Source organism: Salmo trutta, chromosome 7 (genome assembly GCF_901001165.1).
Source record: "Salmo trutta chromosome 7, fSalTru1.1, whole genome shotgun sequence".
NCBI lineage: Eukaryota > Metazoa > Chordata > Actinopteri > Salmoniformes > Salmonidae > Salmo > Salmo trutta.
The window spans coordinates 14808680-14828698 of record NC_042963.1 but is presented as its reverse complement, the minus strand read 5'-3'; the positions used below and the strand labels follow the sequence as shown (position 1 = coordinate 14828698).

Here is a 20019-nt window from a genome sequence, read left to right as displayed (position 1 = left end):
GAGGGAATTATTTTATAAAGGACAAAAAGTATTTGGTAATAATTGTCATATCGCAACATTTTAAAGGCTACCAAGGGTCACCAACCATCCTCCAGGAGAGCCTTAATGGGGCAGTGTTGTATTTTAAGACAGGCTTGAATATGCAAAGAATCCAATAGGTAGAGTGTTTTTTTGTGTCTGATTCACTATGGTAAAAAGTTAGTAATGGATTGTATTTTGTAAAATGGTTCCTACAACAATGTAAAAAGGGTGTTACAGACCTGTTTTTGGGGACAAGTGACTTGAGCATTTGGAGAAGCATTTGGACAAGTGGCAAAAAAAAGTTAATGTCAAGCCCTGTTTTGCTATGGCTTATATTGTGTTCTTACGCAAATCAGAGTGACTCAAACATAAAATCAATGGATGACATTTTGTGGGCTTTAGATTCTCCGTCTAGTTTTTATTCTGGTGGTTGTTTGTTCTCAAAGATGATCTTATTTAAAAAAAATATATAGCTCCATTATCTTTTCTACATACTTCATAAACAGGTTTCAGTTGTTTAAAAAGGTGCAATATGCAGAAATAGCTGGTTTCCTGGTTGCTAAAATTCTAATAGCCCACTTCAGTTTGTGACAAAATAAGCCATGTATAGTGTAAAGAATCAACGTACTGTCTAAATCACTGTAAAATAAACTACATGACCAAAAGTATGTGGACACCTGTGCATCAAACATCTCATTCCAAAATCATGGGCATTAATATGGAGTTGGTCCCCCCTTTGCTTCTATAACAGCCTCCACTCTTCTGGTAAGACGTTCCACTAGATGTTGGATTGCTGTGGGGACTTGCTTCCATTCAGCCACAAGTGCATTAGTGAGGTCGGGCACTGATGTTGGGTGACTAGACCTGGCTCGCAGTCAGCGTTCCAATTCGTCCCAAAGGTGTTCGATGGGCTTGGGGTCAGTGCTCTGTGCAGGCCAGTCAAGTTCTTCCACACCGAACTTGACAAACCATTTCTGTATGGGCCTCGCTTTCTGCACGGGGGCATTGTCATGTTGAAACAGGAAAGGGCCTTCCCCAAACTGTTGCCCCAAAGTTGGAAGCACAGAATCGTCTAGAATGTCACTGTATGCTATAGCATTAAGATTTCCCTTCACTGTAACTAAGGGTTCCTAGCCTGAATGATGAAAAATAGCCCCAGACCATTATTCCACCTCCACCAGATTTTACAGTTGGCACAAATAATTGGGGCAGGTAGCGCTCTCCTGGCATCCGCCAAATCCAGATTCATCCGTCGGACTACCAGATGGTGAAGTGTGATTCATCACTCCAGAGAACGTGTTTCCACTGCTCCCAGAGTCCAATGGCAGTGAGCGTTACGCCACTCCAGCCGACACTTGGCATTGCGCATGGTGATCTTAGGCTTGCGTGCAGCTGCTCGACTACGGAAACCCATTTCCTGAAGCTCCTGACGAACAGTTCTTGGGCTGAAGTTGCTTCCAGAGGCAGTTACAACCAAGGACAGACGATTTTTACGTGCTATGCGCTTCAGCACGCGGTGGTCCCGTTCTGTGAGCTTGTGTGGCCTACCACTTCGCGGCTGAGCCGTTGTTGATCCTAGATGTTTCCACTTCACAATAACAGCCCTTACAGTTGACCGGGGCAGCTCTAGCAGGGCAGAAATATTACGAACCGATGTTGGAAAGGTGGCATCCTATGACGGTGCCACGTTGAAAGTAGCGGAGCTCTTCAGTAAGGTCAGTCTACTGCCAATGTTTGTCTGGTCAGGAAGGCAGAGATTTCATACACCTGTCAGTAATGGGTGTGGCTGAAATAGCAGAATCCACTAATTTAAAGAGGTGTCCAAATACTTTTGTATATAGCGTATTTTTTCAATAACCAAAAATATATTTTTTCTCTACTGTTTTAAGGTGGTGTATAAAACCAAAAGTAAGACGCAAAAAGGAAACTCAAGAACGGGAAGCATAGAAATAGTGCACATAGAACAGATCTACCACTTCTTAGACTTGCTTTCAATGAGAATGACAGATCTATAACTCACATTTCTATGTGAATTTGTTCAAGTAGCCCAAAATGTTAAACATTGCAGCTTTAAGTTTACACCGAAATTTTTTTACCATCCCAAAAATTAAAATGTCAAATATATTTGGGTGAGTGGTGGTCCTGATTTAGCAGCTAAATTAACATAGGGGAAGGAAAGCATTACCATTTAACTATTTTCTCTCGATTATACTTTAGCCAACCATGCTGACATAATGCCTTGCAATCAAAGCATTATTCATATGGACAAATGACAAGAAGCAGATGATGGAAATGAATATTTTGGTAATGACTCTCCATTGGGAAATTTCAATCAGGCTAAACAGCAGAAGTAGTACCTTTTCAGACATGGCCTCCTCAAATTTGTGGTTGAAGAGACACTTGTAAACTCTGCCCTCTCCAGCTGGAGTCTAGAAATCAAAGACAATGGAATTGTGATTCAATTAGCAATTCTTTTTCACATTCACAAAGTGACAAAAACACCTTTTCAGTGAGCTGTGGGTTCAACTCTGATAAAAGTATGAACGCATCTCACTCTGAATCTTAATATTATGCCTCTTGCTAAATGAAAGACTTGAGGGAATAAGAGAAGGAGCGAGGGCGAGGGGAAGGAGCGAGAGAGAGGGAGGGAGGCAATGTACTCACGTTTTCACAGAAGCGCTCGCGGTCCTCCCGGCAGGAGAAGTATAGGTATCGGTCCAGGTGGAAGTCGTCTGAGGAAAGTTCGGCCACACGCATGATGGCCTTCTTACAGTTGGCACCGATGGTATGGGCCCCGGGCTGCTCCTCTGCCTCCCTGACCAGACCCTTCTCCAGGCACGCTATCACCTCACCTTGGGAGTGCACATCCTAAGGAACATGGGGAGAGCGAGTTGGACAGGTTCAAATTGGCTAAAACACTGATGGGCCTTTGTGTACTGATGATGCATCTCTGTGTGAGGCCTGAAGAACTGTTAGCTCTCAGAGCAGCGCTTGAATCAGTTATAAAATGTTTCCTTTCAAATGATTTTTGTGTGCAATTTAATATAACACACAACCACAAAAACCTACAAACAGCCAGAGGGGAGGGGAGGACAGATGCTAGTAAATATAGAGAAGCTAAATATTCAAAAAAAATAATATATAATTTAATTCAGTGTGAGGAGTTATTGCTGTTGTGTTGCCCTGAAGACCGGGATTTGATTTCCGAATGCATGGTCATTAATCATCTTGTACAAATTAATAATTCATTAGAGGAAGCCAGGATTAAAAATACAGTACCAGTCAAAAGGTTTGGCAAGAGTGTGCAAAGCTGTCATCAAGGCAAAGGGTGGCTACTTTAAAGAATCTTAAGTCTAAAATATATTTAGATTTGTTCAACACTTTTTTGCTTACTACATGATACCATACCTACCCATTCCATATTTTGTCTTCACTATTATTCTACAATGTAGAAAACAGTAAAAAGAAAGAAAAACCCTTGAATGAGTAGGTGTGTCCAAACTTTTGACTGGTACTGTATATTTGTTAACATGGAGTGTAGGAAGTAATCACGCCCCCTCGGATTTTTACGAAGTGGGATTGAAAATTATTTAATTGTGATTTTCATAGATCTACACAAAATACTCCATAATGCCAAAGTGAAAAGAGAATTATACAAATGTTTTCATATTAATAAAAAATTAAATAACAAAAATATTTGTTGCATAAGTATTTACCCCCTTTGTTTAAGCAAGCCTAAATTAGTTCATGAGTAAAATTTTGCTTAACAAATCACATAAATTACATGGACTATAATACATGATTTTTGAATGACTACCCTTGAATGACTATATATTTGTAATAATGACAGTTACACCAATACTGAATGAACACTTATTTTAACTTAATATAATACATAAATAAAAATGTATTTAGTCTCAAATAAATAATGAAACATGTTCAATTTGGTTTAAATAATGCAAAAACACAGTGTTGAAGAAAGGAAAAGTGCAATATGTGCCATGTAAAAAAGCTAACTTTTAATTAAGTTCCTTGCTCAGAACATGAGAACATACGAAAGCTGGTGGTTCCTTAAAACATGAGCCTTCAATATTCCCAGTTAAGAAGTTTTAGGTTGTAGTTATTATAGGAATTATAAGACTATTTCTCTCTAAACCATTTGTATTTCATATAACTTTGACTATTGGATGTTCTTATAGGCACTATAGTATTGCCAGCCTAATCTTGGGAGTTGATAGGCTTGAATCATAAACAGTGCTGTGCTTCAAGCATTGCGAAGAGCTGCTGGCAAACGCAGGAAAGTGCTGTTTGAATGAATGCTTATGAGCCTGCTGCTGCCTACCATCAGTCAGACTGCTCTATCAAATCATAGACTTAATTATAATATAATAAACACACAGAAATACGAGCCTTAGGTCATTAATATGGTCAAATCCGGAAACTATAGTTTCAGTGAAATACAGAACCGTTCCGTATTTTATCTAACTGGTGGCATCCATAAGTATAAATATTGCTGTTACATTGCACAACCTTCAATGTTATGTCATAATTATGTAAAATTCTGGAAAATTAATTACTGTCTTTGTTAGGAGGAAATGGTCTTCACACAGTTCGCAACGAGCCAGGCGGCCCAAACTGCTGTATATACCTTGACTCTGCTTGCACAGAACGCAAGAGAAGTGACCATTTCCCTAGTTAATATTGCCTGCTAACATTAACTTCTTTTAACTAAATATGTATGTTAAAAAATATATACTTGTGTATTGATTTTAAGAAAGGCATTGATGTTTATGGTATGGTACATCGGTGCAACGACAGACCTCCTTGCTCACACACGCCTTTTCAGTTCTGCCCACAAATTTTCTATAGGATTGAGGTTAGGGCTTTGTGAAGGCCACTCCAAAACCTTGACTTTGTTGTCCTTAAGCCATTTTGCCACAACTTCAGAAGTATGCTTGGGGTCATTGTCCATTTGGAAGACCTATTTGTGACCCAGCTTCAACTTCCTGACTGATGTCTTGAGATGTTGCTTCAATATATCCACATAATTTTTCTCCTCATGATGCCATCTATTTTGTGAAGTGCACCAGTCCCTCCTGCAGCACAGCACCCCCACAACATGATGCTGCCGTGCTCCACGGTTGGGATGGTGTTCTTCGGCTTGCAAGCGTCATCCTTTTTCCTCCAAACATAATGGTCATTATGGCCAAACAGTTCTATTTTTGTTGTTTCATCAGACCAGAGGACATTACTCCAAAAAGTACAATCTTTGTCCCCATGTGCAGTTGCAAACCCGTGGTCTGGATTTTTTATTGCGATTTTGGAGCAGTGGCTTCTTCCTTGCTGAGCGGCCTTTCAGGTTACATCGATATAGGACTCGTTTTACTGTGGATATAAATACTTTTGTACCCGTTTCCTCCAGCATCTTCACAAGGTCCTTTGCTGTTGTTCTGGGATTGATTTGCACTTTTCGCACCAAAGTATGTTCATCTCTAGAAGACAGAACGCGTCTCCTTCCTGAGCAGTATGATGGCTGCGTGATCCCATGGTGTTTATACTTGCATACTATTGTTTGTACAGATGAACGTGGTACCTTCAGGCGTTTGGAAATTGCTCCCAAGGATCAACCAGACTTGTGGATGTCTACAATTGTTTTTCTGAAGTCTTGGCTGATTTCTTTTGATTTTCCCATGATGTCAAGCAAAGAGGCACTGAGTTTGAAGGTAGGCCTTGAAATACATCCACAGGTACACCTCCAATTGACTCAAATGATGTCAATTAGCCTATCAGAAGCTTCTAAAGCCATGACATCATTTTCTGGAATTTTCCAAGCGGTTTAAAAGGCACAGTCAACTTAGTGTACATAAACTTCTGACCCACTGGAATTGTGATACAGTGAGTTATAAGTGAAATAATCTGTCTGTAAACAATTGTTGGAAACATGACTTGTGTCATGCACAAAGTAGATGTCCTAACCGACTTGCTAACAAGTCATTTGTGGAGTGGTTGACAAACTAGTTTTAATGACTCCAACCTTAGTGTATGTAAACCGCCGACCTCAACTATATATAATCAAGGTATAGTATTTCATTTTTTTTATTACTTTTTGAGAAATGTTAATTTCTCCCCCCATTGACATTGCAGTTTATTTTGTGTAAATACTTGACAAAAATGACAATTAAATCCATTTTAATCCCACTTTATAACAAAATGTGAAGAAATCCAAGGGGGGTGAATACTTATAATACTCACTGTAGTTAAGTATGCGACTGTAGGGAGAGCAAATAGGCTAGTCTCTTGGCCAGAGCCTAACACTGGAGCTCAAAGTAGCATAGCGAAGGCAGTAATTCAAACCTGACCACCTTATGCCCAAACCTCATGTAGTCATGTCATGTTTAAACACGTGTCAAAAAAAAACTGAAAACCAAACTAACAAATTAGAAACCAGCACAAACAAAAATGGGCCTATCCTGTGCCTGTCTGTTTTTGTGTTACCTCTACATATAGCACAGGGACAGATTCATACAAACCCAAAGCTTGAGCAGCTATTCCAGAAAAGCATCTTGACCAATTCCTGATATATATTAAAAGACAATTTAAAAAAAAGACTGGCTTGTTGTTTTTATAGACCTTAGATTTGACAGGTTACTGCAAATTGTACTGGTCTTGAAAATGTGCAAAGACACCGGTGTGTATGAAGGCTAGAGCCAGCCTATTACCTTCTCGCCGGTGGAGATGCTGCCACAGTGCAGGGTGTTGATATCCTCGCGACATTTGTCCATGAAGCCACAGATGAGGCGGTAGTCACTGAACACAATGCTGGTCATCTTGATGATGTACTGGTTGCACTGGTACTCTGTGATGTTACCGCGGTGATCCACCAGGCAGGACACCAGGTAGCCCTTCCCTCTCTCCTCCGCTGCACATTCTTTTATCTGAAGGAAGGAGGAAAAGAAAATTACAGATTGTGTTTCTCATGGTCACAATATTTTTATTACTTATATTATACCTAATTCACATAGGATTCACGGTATGTTGTAGGGCTGCACAATTATCCAAATTTTTATCCAAATTACAAAATTGACATGTGCGATATCCATATTGCAAGTGGCTTAAATTTTTCTAATGTAATAAGGGTCCCCTGGGAAACTCTGACCAACACTTTGGTTCCTAGATAGATGGCTGGATTGCTAAAAAAAAGTAGCAACAAACCAAAACATTGTCTAGAAAGTTGCATGGCTTGCTAGACTGACATATCCTAAATACATTTTTAAACGGATGAGTTCTTGGGACGCAAAAAAAATAGAGCAGGTAACGTTGCTATTTGGACCAGTCTGCTGCATGCAAACTGCCGGTTTTGTGTTACTTTTTCATAATAACAACGACAAGTCGGACAACAACAATAGAATGTTCATGATTTAATGCGTGCCAAAGCCGGTAAGATGAAAGGGGACATTTACACTGAGGGGTTGGCGAGAACTTTAAATACATTACCGCAATCATGACGGTTGGTTGGCAGAAATAAAAGTACAGGCTTTGTTTGCCGGCATTACCTTTCAGTCGACAAAAAGTTGGCCGGTTTTCGTCTTGGTTTGAAAGGGATATTAGTTTGAACATCAAAGTCCTGTGAACATAGGGAGCTAAGGACATGGCTGCTTTAGGCCTACTTAAGGGTATTCAAAGTGGTGTGTGTTGCTACTAGGTGCTCTACCAATTAAAAATGCTGTGTGTTGCTAGGTGCCAGGGACAGTGACACTAGTAGCAGGACCTATTGTCAGAGCCATAAAGCAAGCTAGCCAGCCAACTTACATCGGTGATGGTGGTCTTGCACACCTCCACAGCCACAGACTCAAACTTGGGGTCGGTCGTCAGGTTCAGTTTGTAGTTCCAAAGGAGCTGGGGGGAGAGATTAAACATGTCTATTGATAGCTCAAAGAAAAGCCTAGGAGTACAAGGCCACCGTGTGTGTGGGGAATTTCAGCTAGGGCGTGATAGCCCCCTCGTGGTCAGACCTGCTAACAACGCCGTATTAAAATGATGACTCGCATTCAGTTCCACAAACTGAAAGGATGGTTTAATGATGTGGGAGAGGTCTGAACACTTACATGGTTGCAGTCAGCAGCGATCTCTGTTTCCTGGAGAGAAATAAGAGAGAAGACAGTCAAACTATGATCATAACCATAAAGCATATACATTTGCAGCCTATTCGCTGCTGCTTTTTCAAAGCCTATGTCAGATACTGTGTAATTAGCTCTACAGAATGTAATTTGCTCAATATTAAGACATCATTGGACATCATTAGAAAGAAGACATTCTCCTATTTTCAATGTTGTTGCTAGCGATATACATAACATTGAAAGGATTTATTTATTTTTGTGTCTAATTGATCACTGCCTAGCATTTTTCCTACTCTTTACACTTATTTTAATTCTATTTTCCACGGACCCCCTGCAGTAGAGTTCCGGCAGACCCCCAATTGAATAACCCTGATAAACGTATCGTTTAATTTCATCGTTAGAATTCAGTCAATTTATCATGATATGGATTTGTGTCTATACCGCCCAGCTCTACTAACCCACACGGTTTTATAGATAGATGAGCAGCCAGGGCACTCTGTGTATCCATACTGACACCTAGGCTACATCATAAAAATACCATATTCCCCCCTTTACCAATGCACCCAGAGCTTCTCTGTGCCATTTCATTCCAATCTACAAAAAGTCTGTCACATTCGGACTAAGGACTTAAATCTTGGGGAAAAGTCACTAAGCAAAGCCATGGTCAGTGTCGTGTGGGGCAACAAGCAAAAATCTCAATTAAAGATGCACTGCTGAACTTTTGTATAATTTCAGCCAGTAGTTTAGAAAGTAGAGGTCACGAGCCAAAAGTCGTCTCTGAAAATTGCCTACTACGTTACAGACGGGTTGGTTGTTTAGCAACAAATGGGGCAAAACAGACGGTGTCGGCTTAGATTGTTGACCGCATGTAAACTATATTTAGTCTCCAATGTTTATTAGATACATAAATCAATTTGCACATCTCAAATACATTGTTACTGTTGTTGGTCAGCTAGCTAGCAACTTTTAGCCATATTAGCATAGACGCCACATCAGTCAAAACACCTCAAACAAGACATGTTATGAAGAACCAGATCGCCTAAACCTAGCTGAAACAAGTCACATACGTTTCCCCACATGGCAGCTTCTTGTCATTGTTTCTAGCTATCTGGCCATCCAGAATCACAACACACTGCCTTCTGCCCCATTGAAGCATGTGCGTTTAGAGAGAGCTAGGTTTGTTGTTTTGTAAAGGTTTGAAAGTCTATTGAAACAGTTTTGTTACTAGCTAGTTACGTTTTGAGATTGGATCCTGCAAAGCGGTTGGCATCAGTTGCTGGAACCGCTACTATCTAGCCAGTGATCCTGCCGACCAAGGCCGGGTCTAAAGAGCTGTTTGACGTAGCAGCTAGACTAGCTGCCTATCAAGCTAGAGCGGTTGAGAGCTTGAACACAGCCCGCGACACGGTTAGCCATTGTGGCTGGGACCGCGGATTGTCCCAGACTTTTGTTGATGTTTACGACCTTCCCTCCAACCTGCCCTGTCTAGAACTGCGAGGAATAACAGCCTAACCTATGTTGTTACCATGACAAAAGTCCAAAACCGGCGGGAGTACAGTTGAGGACAGTGCTGTCTCTGTATCACAGGTGAAGGATTTTAAACAAACAAGGTTCTACAAGCAGTTGTTAAAACAAGAAAATAGCTTCAAGTGTTGTCCAAATACTAGTGGAGTCAACTAATAAAATAATAGACTACCTGACCAAAGGTCCAGGAACTGAAGAACAGTTTGCAGTTCTCCTAGGGTCAGCTCGATGAGTTTAAACAGGAGAAATGCAAGATGACAGCACTGTAAGTAATCAGATTTTTAATCTTGAGGGACAATCAAGGAGGAATAACATGGTTGTGGACAGAATTGCAGAGACCTGGACAGCATCTGAAGACAAAGTGAGGGAAATACTCAAGAGACACTGAAGATGGAGCACAGGAAGAATGTGGTGGAGTGCGCCCACAGGACTGGAAAATCCACCACTGGCCTAGGTGACAGGCCCAGGGCAATAGTGGTCAAGTTACTGGAAGCAAGGTCAAGGTAGCTGTTCTGGAAAGAGCCAAGAACTTGAGAGGAGTGTGGGGACATTGCTTACATCCGCTATGCAGGGTTTCCTCGGCATTCATTTAAGTGTGGCGCTGCGCCACGGCAGAATCATTGCCGCCACACAAAAATAATCATCCTACTTCTACCAAGCAAAGTTTCAATAAAGTTCTGTAAAGCACATTCGTTGGTTAGCTCCCAGCATACTCATGCAGGGTAATAAAGACATGATTTGGCACTGTGCTCAGCTGTTTGTTTCACTAACGGTAGCTGGCTCGTTAGCTAACGTTACATGTGTGATCTTACGTTGTTTACCTAGTTAGGTTCATTGTTTACCTAGCTAGCTACATGTCTTAAGCTAAAGAGTACTGTTAGCTAGCGTTATTATTCGTATCCCAGAGGCGTACGCTTTTCTAGTTAGGAGCCTAATGTTAGCTAGCTAACATTGAACCTGGTTGGTTAGCTCCCAGCATATTCAAGCAGGTTAGTAACGACATGATTTGGCACTGGTGTTCGTTGTTGTTTAACTAGCGAACGTTGGCTGGCTGGCTCGTTAGCTAACGTTACGTGACGTGTGTGATCTTACACATTGTTTACCAAGCTAGGTTAAATTGTTTAAATAGCCAGCTACATGTCTTAAGCTATTCAACACCCGTTGAATATGGCCGGTGTCAGTAGATATCTGCAAAAAAGCGTACTGAAATTGTTGCCAGCAGAGCTGGTTAAGCTGTTTTCATGTTATCCATAGGTAAACAAATCGGCCAGAGGGTCAAGTGTGCGCTCTGAATGCTCCGAGAGCTTTACGAGATGGGTGGGGCTAAAGCATAAGAGGGTGTGAACGATGATGAATGGGTGTAGACAAAGAAGAGCTCTTCACTAGATACCAAAATATTCAAAGGCCATTTTCTCAAAAGTGAGTTTTACAAGTTTATCAACTTTCAAAGCAGAATTACTTTCCCATTGTTCCTCAACTGTAGTGCATGATATACCATTTTGTAGCTCTGAGGTCTCTACTTTTATCCAATGTAAAAAACACAATTTCAAATTTTGCTCCATAAGACCAAATCCAGGAAGTGAGTCACATATATTGTTTTGGCGTGTGGGGCCTAGGATCGAGCCTTGGGGTACTGCCTTGGTGACAGGCAGTGGCTGAGACTAGGGATGCACGATATATCGGTAAGCATATCGGAATTGGCCGATATTAGCTAAAAATACCAACAGCTGCATCGGCCCGATGTCTAGTTTAACGCTGATGTGTAAAACCGATGTTAAAGCTGACGTGCATACATACACATATAAACACACATATGTGTGTGTGTGTGTGTGTGTGTGTGTGTGTGTGTGTGTGTGTGTGTGTGTGTGTGTGTGTGTGTGTGTGTGTGTGTGTACACACATAAATAAACGTAGGTAGATGACGTAATGACGCCACGAAAAATAGAGCACTACACAGAGCAAAAGCAGAAAAATAAGCGCACACTTCCAACAACTAAACAAGTTCAAGTCGAGCAGTAATTTGAAAGAGTAAGAAAATTTCAACGAAACAACTCAAAGGCGAAATCCAACAACGCCAAGATAGTGGAATTCATTGCCCTTGACAATCAACCGTTCTCTGTCGTGGATAATGTTGGCTTTCGCAGACTGGTCGAGCAACCTTGAGCCCCGGTACACACCACCAAGTAGGTGCTATTTTTCAGATGTTGCCCTATCGAAGTTACACAGTATTGTTGAAACGCACATCCATGAGCTACTTGCTATGGGCGTCACTGCTATTAGCTTCACAACTGACATTTGGACCAGCGATGTCAGCCCCATGAGCATGCTGAATCTGACAGCACCATGGGTCGACAAAGATTTGGTACTGATGAAAGCCTTATTGCATGCTCAAGAATGTGCTGGTTGTCATACCGCTGCTGCCATTTCAATGGCATTTGAGAACATGAACACACACCTAGCACCATTCGAACAACTGACTCTAGAAATAAGCTCATCAACTGCGTCTGCAGCAGACGTGATACCCTCTGTCATGGCATTGAAACGCCTGCTCAACAAATCTGCAGACACAGACCATGGGGTTAAAACTTGCAAAAGTGCTCTACAAGAGGCTGTGAAAAAGCGATTTGGTGGCATTCTCTCTGAGCCTCTTTACTGTGTCGCAGCCATGCTCGATGCTAGGTACAAGGACCGCTACTTCGATGCAGACAAGAAACAGGGTTTACGTGAAATGTTATAGACACAGCTGGACAAGACGGAAACGGACACAGTGACGGACAGAGTTGAAACTTTACTGCTTGACATGTATGATGAAATCCTGGTTGAGACTGAACAAATGAACAACAAAAGAGCATAGCAAGTAAGCAAGAGCCAACAAAATAACTTTTTGGTCAGTGTGTGTGTGTGTGTTTCAACAATTTAACTTTACTAGAATGCTTAAAGAGGCCATAATTATTTTTATAAATCGATATCGTTTTTTTGGCAAGGAAAATATTGGATACCGGTATCGGCAAGTAGCCTAGATGTCAGAGCGTTGTAGAATAATATTGAAGACATCAAAACTATGAAATAACACATATGGAATCATGTAGTAACCAAAAAAAAAAAGTGTCAAACAAATCAAAATATATTTTATATTTGAGATTCTTCAAATAGCCACCCTTTGCCTTCATGACAGCTTTGCACACACTTGGCATTCTCTCAACCAGCTTCATGAGGTAGTCACCTGAAATGCATTTCAATTAGGTGTGCCTTGTTAAAAAGTTACTTTGTGGAATTTCTTTCCTTCTTAATGCGTTTGAGACAACCAGTTTTGTTGTGACAAGGTTGGGGGGATATAGAGAAGATAGCCCTATTTGGTAAAAGACCAAGTCCATATGGCAAGAACAGCTCAAATAAGCAAAGAGAAACGATAGCCCATCATTACTTTAAGACATGAAGGTCAGTCAATCCAGAACATTTCAAGACCTTTGAAAGTTTCTTCAAGTGCAGTCGCAAAACCATCAAGCACTATGATGAAACTGGCTCTCATGAGGGAATGGAAGACCCAGAGTTACCTCTGCTGCAGAGGATAAGTTCATTAGAGTTACCAGCCCAAATAAATGCTTCAGAGTTCAAGTAACAGACACATCAACTGTTCAGATGAAACTGTGAATCAGGCCTTCATGGTTGAATTGCTGCAAAGAAACCACTAAAGGACACCAATAATAAGAAGGAACTTGCTTGCGCCAAGAAACATGAGCAATGGACATTAGACCGGCGGAAATGTTTTCTTTGGTCTGATGAATCCAAATGAGATTTTAGGTTCCAACCGCCATGTCTTTGTGAGACGCAGAGTAGGTGAACGGATGATCTCCACATGTGTATTTCCCACCGTAAACCATGGAGGATGAGTTGTGATGGTGCTTTGCTGGTGACACTGTCAGATATTTACTTAGAAGTCAAGGCACACTTAACCAGCATGGCTACCACAGCATTCATCCCATCTGGTTTGCGCTTAGTGGGACTATCATTTGTTTTTCAACAGGACAATGACCCAACACACCTCCAGGCTGTGTAAGGTTTATTTGACCAAGAAAGAGAGTGATGGAGTGCTGCATCAGATGACCTGGCTTCCACAATCACCTGACCTCAACCCAATTGAGATGGTTTGGGATGAGTTGGACCACAGAGTGAAGGAAAAGCAGCCAACAAGAGCTCAGCATATGTGGGAACTCCTTCAAGACTGTTGGAAAATAATTATTGGGTGAAGCTGTTTGAGCGAATGCCAAGAGTGTGCAAAGCTGTCATCGAGGCAAAGGGTGGCTACTTTGAAGAATCTCAAATATATTTTTATTTGTTTAACGCTTTTTTGGTTACTACATGATTCCATGTGCTAGTTCATAGTTTGTCTTCACCATTATTCTACAATGTAGAAAATAGTACAGAAAAATAATAAAGAAAAACCATTGAATGAGTAGGTGTCACCAAACTTTTGACTGGTACTATAAATATTTATTTGTTACTGCTCGACTAAAACGATCTATGTCAACCAACAGCTTAACGACCAAACAATCAACTAATTGGGGTTAGTCCTAATCTGGGGACAAGCCCTTATATACTAATCAGACAGCATCAAATGTTCTAAAACACCAGCCAGAGAGGCTTGTAGGAAGTCAAAACAAAAAGGTTATGACTTTATGGAAAGCCGTTTTAACATAGCAAAATTATATTCATATATCAATAATTATCTATATCAATAATTCCCCCCCAAATTATATAGATAATTGACATTTCCATATGTACTAGGAAGCTAAGTGTGACTGAAAAAGTGCCTCAGGCATTGACAAATATATATTTTTTAAATCACTAATTGAAAGTAAGGGGATATCGGTGAACAAATGCCATGGTCAAGGGCAAGGCCATGACGGCGCCAGTGCAATGAGTGGAGTTACCTCAGATGTTCAAAAGCGCATATCAGACCGAGAGCCTAATGCTTCTTAAGTAGTTCATTATAAGTTTTAGTTTAGAAAACAATCTCTTACCGCAGAAGTGACAGTTACGGGGATGGTAAAAACAGCTTGATTGCCGTAGCAACATCAGGGACACTGGGCAGAAGGGAGGGGTGCTTCAAATACAGCAGTTCTGCAACATCTTTAATGAGCCTCTCATTTTCCTTAATTGCCGGCCTCAAAATGTTACAGAAAGAGATTAACTGTATGGGAAGCTCTGGGTACAGATCGTCTTGATAGTAGATAGTCTGTGTCAAAACATTAAGAACACTTGCTCTTTCCATGACAGACTGACTTCAAGTGAATGCCACGATCCCTTTATCCTGTCCCTTGTTAAATCCACTTCAATCAATGTAGATGAAGGGGAGGAGACAGGATAAAGGATTGTTAAGCCTCGAGACAATTGAGACATGGATTGTGTGAGTGCCCTTCAGAGGGTGAATGGGCGAGACAAAAGACAAGTGAACAGGGTATGGCAGCCCATCAAATCTTACTGAAATGCATCAATTCGTTCCCCTAATCAAGCTGAATCACACCCAATAGTTTCAAAATAAAAACGTATCGTTAATGTATCGTATCGGAGCACAAGTATCTAGATGCGTATCAAATCTTTCATGAAAGGAGAGATGCGCAAATATGAGAATAATATATAACTGGTGACCATCAACCCGCACGACCTTGAAATCATGTGTATTACAGAAAGGGAAAGTATATAAGTATGCTAAACATTATGTGACTCATTCTAAACTGAAGATGAACTTCAAATGTATTGATCTCTATTACATGGGCAGGGCTAAGCTGGCCTTTGTTACAAGGAGCACGTACACTGAGTATACAAAACATCAAGAACCTGCTCTTTCCATGACAGACTGACCAGGAGAATCGTGGTGAAAGCTATGATCCCTTATTGATGTCACTTGTTAAACCCACTCCAATCGGTGTAGATGAAGGGGAGGAGAAGGCTTAAAAGTCTTTATTTAACCTTTGAGACATGGGTTGTGTGTGTGCCATTCGAATTGTGAATGGTCAAGACAAAAGATTTAGGTGCCTTTGAACGGGGTATGGTAGTAGGTGCCAGGTGCACCGGTTTGTGTCATGAACTGCAACGATGCTGTGTTTCTCACGCTCAAGTTTCCTGTGTGTATCAAGAATGGTCCACCACCCAAAGGACATCCAGCCAACTTGACAACTGTGGGAAGCATGGGAGTCAATGTGGACCAGCAACCCTGTGGAACGCTTTCGACTAGGGATGCAGGATATAAAATCGGTGAACATATCAGAATTGGCAAATATTAGATAAAAATGCCAATATCAGTATCGGCCTGATGTCTAGTTTTAACGGCCATTTTAAATACTGATGTCAAAGCTACCGTGCACACCTATGTAACGTAGGTACATGACGTAATGACGCCAAGTAAAATGTTGCGCTACACGTTTAACACAGCATTCTTAACCTAGCCCACAATGTCTACTGTGTGGATCGAGCAGTCAACAAGTCGAGCAGTCATTTGAAAGAGTAAGATAATTTCAGCGAGACAACTCAAAGGTGACATCCATTAAAGCCAAGATAATGGAATTTATTCTCCTTGACAATCAACTGTTCTCTGTCATGGGTCATGTTGTCTTTCGCCGACTGGTCGAGCACCGGTACACACTACCAAGTGCACTATTTTTCAGATGTTTCCCTACCGGAGTTACACAGTAATAGCGTCACTGATATTAGATTCACGACATACAAATAAGTCTGCAAATAAGCAAACACCGGCCACGAACGATGTGTTTACAATACCGTGTTGGTAATAAAGTATAATTTGTTAGACCTCAACTTCTGGGGAACCTAGCTAGCACTAACACAACCAGCCTGAAAACAATGACCAGTAGAAACTGCAGTCATTTTCATTATTCTTAGCAAATAATTTAGGAATCCTTGTGAGTAAGTATTAGCTAGGTTGCCACTTGTTGTCCACCTATTGAAATTGAACTTCAGTTTATGAAAACAATAGCTAGCCAGCTACTTAACCCTGTTGCCCAAAGCTAACGTTATAAGCAGCCAGCTAGCTTCACCTGGTTAGTGAGGCTCGATGGGATCGGGTTATGTGTTGTGAAACTAGCCACAATAAGGATTAGGCACAATAGTGGAATTTGCCTTCAAAATAAAAAAAAGTAATTGACAGTGATGCAAATGAATACAAATAGTAGAATTATGCCATACTTTTATTTTGAAGGCTAACCGCAAAGTCCACTATTGTGGCTAATCCTTATTGTAGCTAGCTTCACATAAATGGGTCTGACCACCATTAATCAAATAAGAACCGTCTTGTAAATCTTATAAATCAGTGTGAGGAATCACACTTCATCTTGCAGTCCAATGGACAAATCTGGGTTTGGCAGATGCCAGGAGAACGCTACCTGCTTGAATGCTTAGTGCCAACTGTAAAGTTTGGTGGAGGAGAAATAATGGGTTGGAGCTGTTTTTCATTGTTCGGGCTAGGCCCCTTCGTTCCAGTGAAGGGAAATCTTAATGCTACAGCATACAATGACATTCTAGATAATTGATTCTGTGCTTCCAACTTCGTGGCACCAGTTTTGGGAAGGCCCTTTCCTGTTTCAGCATGGCAATGCCCCCGTGCACTAAGCGAGGTCCATACAAAAATGTTTGTCGAGATCGGTGTGGAAGAACTTGACTGGCCTGCCCGGAGAGCTGACCTCAACACCATCGAACATCTTTGGGATGAATTGGAACGCCCATTGCGATCCAGGTCTAATCACTCAAAATCAGTGCCCGATCTCCATGCTGTTGTGGCTGAATGTAACCAAGTCCCGGCAGCAATATTCCAATATCTAATGGAAAGCATTCACGTTAGAGAGGAGGCTGTCATAGCAGCGGGGGGTCGGGGCAACTCTATATTAACGCCTATGATTTTGGATTGAGTTGTTCGACGAGCAGATGTCCACATACATTTGGTCATGTAGTGTAAGTTGAAAAATGTAGGAGCACAAGTAAAAATATTTTAGGTAAAAAGCATTTTTTTTGTAGTAATGGTGCAAGCATGACGATCATGAATCTGCGCTCAGTGTATTCTCCATGGCCCTCAGGGTCCGCGGTAGAATTTAGTAATCACTTCAACAATTATCTGGCTGATTTTTTTCCTAGGCGCATTGGTGGCGCTAAAGTAATATTCCAGGTTGCACAGCAAAATATTTAGGTGCATACCAGTATGTGAGTAAAATGTTTGCACTGTAGAGCCCTGATAGGTAGATTTTTACTTTATAAATGTGTTTGGAAGAGAAAGATGCTTCGTGTTGTCATCTTTAAACAATTTGACTAGACCTATCCTTGACCTCAGAAACCATGAAAGCAGTGCACGCCTGCACAGGTGCCTATTTTGAGCTTCTGTGAATTTGAGAATGGACCAGTTTATTAAGGTTTCATCAAGCTGAGAGGAAAATATCTGTCCACTTAATTCACACTCAAAGAAGAGCCATGGGCTGAGAGCCAAGGTAGCAGAACCAGAATTAACCTCGCTCTGCACAAAACTATAGTGTGAAATGAAACGTCATCAACACATTTCCTACAGTGATTAAGGCTAGACCTCGACGTTTAGGCCTATTTGCTGTAAACAAAACGGCAGTTATCAGAATGAATGAAAAGCTATATTTCATTAAAGGACCAATAATATCATTTTGGGATTTTTCTTTAAAACAAATCTATAAGCTTACAATGCATGTTTAGCTCTATTGAGACAATAAATAGCCATGAAACTCTTCAACCTGAGAGACATTGCCAAAATGCCTCAAATTCCCCCAGAAAAGCTTTTTCAACAACACAGAACTCAAGAGGACCTTCAAAACTCAGAACTAAACGAACCAAGCCATGAGTCCTGAAAGTAAAGTCACACTGCCATGGCCTCCTCCCTACTCTGTGAATTGACCAAGTAAACAAAATCACAACTACCATGGAGGCTGGCAGTGAGCAGCAGCCTGGAGACAGGGAAATTCAATTCAATTCGCTTTATTGGCATGACGTAACAATGTACATATTGCCAAAGCTTATTTTGGATATTTACAATATTTTAAAAAATTATAAAATGAGAATCAAAATTGTCAACGGGACAACAGTAACAACAATAACCAAGGGTCAAAATAACCATACATTCAACAATAACAATACAGTAGAGTACATGTGCAGGTTTATTGGTCTGTCAGACACTGTCCCTCAACTTATGGCAGGCAGCAATGTAGTGCGCTGCCAACCCACAGCTCTCTGCGTCCTCCCCCAACAGGACGGGTAGCCTATCCTCATCAGAGAGGTCTTTGAAAGGGTTTCAAATTTGGGAAAATGACACTAATTGTTTTATATTTTTTACATTTTGTCCGGAAATGCAGCTCTGTCTCAGGTTCTGCTGTTGTGCAGTGGTTGCACAGCCTTTCCTCTACAGGGAGCCAGGTTTTCCTGTGTCTACCCTTCTCAATGGCAAGGCTGTGCTCACTGAGCCTGTACTTTGTCAAGGTTTTGATTAGTAACCATGGTCAAATATTTAGCCACGGTGTACTGTCGATTTAGGGCCAGATAGCACTGCATTTTGCTTTGTGTTTGTGCTTCCCAAAAAGCAATGTAGTTTTGTTTTGACTGTGTTGTAATTTGGTTTATTCTGATTGATTGGATGTTCTGGTCCTGAGGCTTCAGTGTGTTAGTAGGCTGGGTTTATGTACAGCACTTTGCGATATCAGCTGATGTAAGAAGGGCTATATAAATACATTTGATTTGATTTGATTTAGTAGAACAGGTTTGTGAACTCAGTCCCAGGACCAGCTGGATGAGGGGACTCTTTTCTTTGTACAGCTCTTGGCATTGCAGGGCTTGGTAATGATATGAGAGGGGGTCACTGTATTTTAGATGTTTCCAAAACTTAATTGCTCTTTTTTGAGTTTTTATTATTAGTGGATATTGGCCTAATTCTGCCCTGCATGCATTGTTTGTAGTTTTCCTCTGGACATGTAGGAGAATCTTACAGAACTCTGCATGCAGGGTTTCAATGGGGTGTTTGTCCCATTTGATGAAATTGTTGTGTGCCTCTAAACCTACCCACACCAAAAGAGCTGAGCCAAGACCACTGACTGAACCTCCTCAATGAAAACAGGCCACTGAAAGCTGGTGAAAATAAATGAAGTAATAATGATCAGCATTTTACAATGAAGAGAGAAACCACTGGTCATTAACAGAGAACAAGATCCTTACCTAACAAAATCAGCACCAACCCCTGTTCTAAACTACAATAGATACTAATTCTGTAGATATACTCTAGCCTAGAGTCTAACAATCAAGGAAAACAAACCAAAAAGCTGATTACTCTCAGACCACTGCTGGTA

The 20019-nt window shown here is 41.0% G+C and overlaps 1 protein-coding gene across 2 annotated transcripts in view; it reads right to left on the bottom strand.

Annotated features, from left to right (window-relative positions):
* LOC115196993 (Golgi apparatus protein 1) overlaps nucleotides 1–20019 on the bottom strand; it is a 44249-nt gene that overhangs the window by 23109 nt on the left and 1121 nt on the right. For both annotated transcript variants that reach the window (XM_029758094.1, XM_029758095.1), the window contains exons 2-6: nucleotides 8127–8156; nucleotides 7831–7917; nucleotides 6741–6956; nucleotides 2686–2889; nucleotides 2379–2450 (exon numbers count right to left, since the gene is read on the bottom strand). In XM_029758094.1, coding sequence (XP_029613954.1) covers nucleotides 2379–2450; nucleotides 2686–2889; nucleotides 6741–6956; nucleotides 7831–7917; nucleotides 8127–8156 — 609 coding nt within the window. The remainder of the gene's footprint in view (nucleotides 1–2378; nucleotides 2451–2685; nucleotides 2890–6740; nucleotides 6957–7830; nucleotides 7918–8126; nucleotides 8157–20019) is intronic.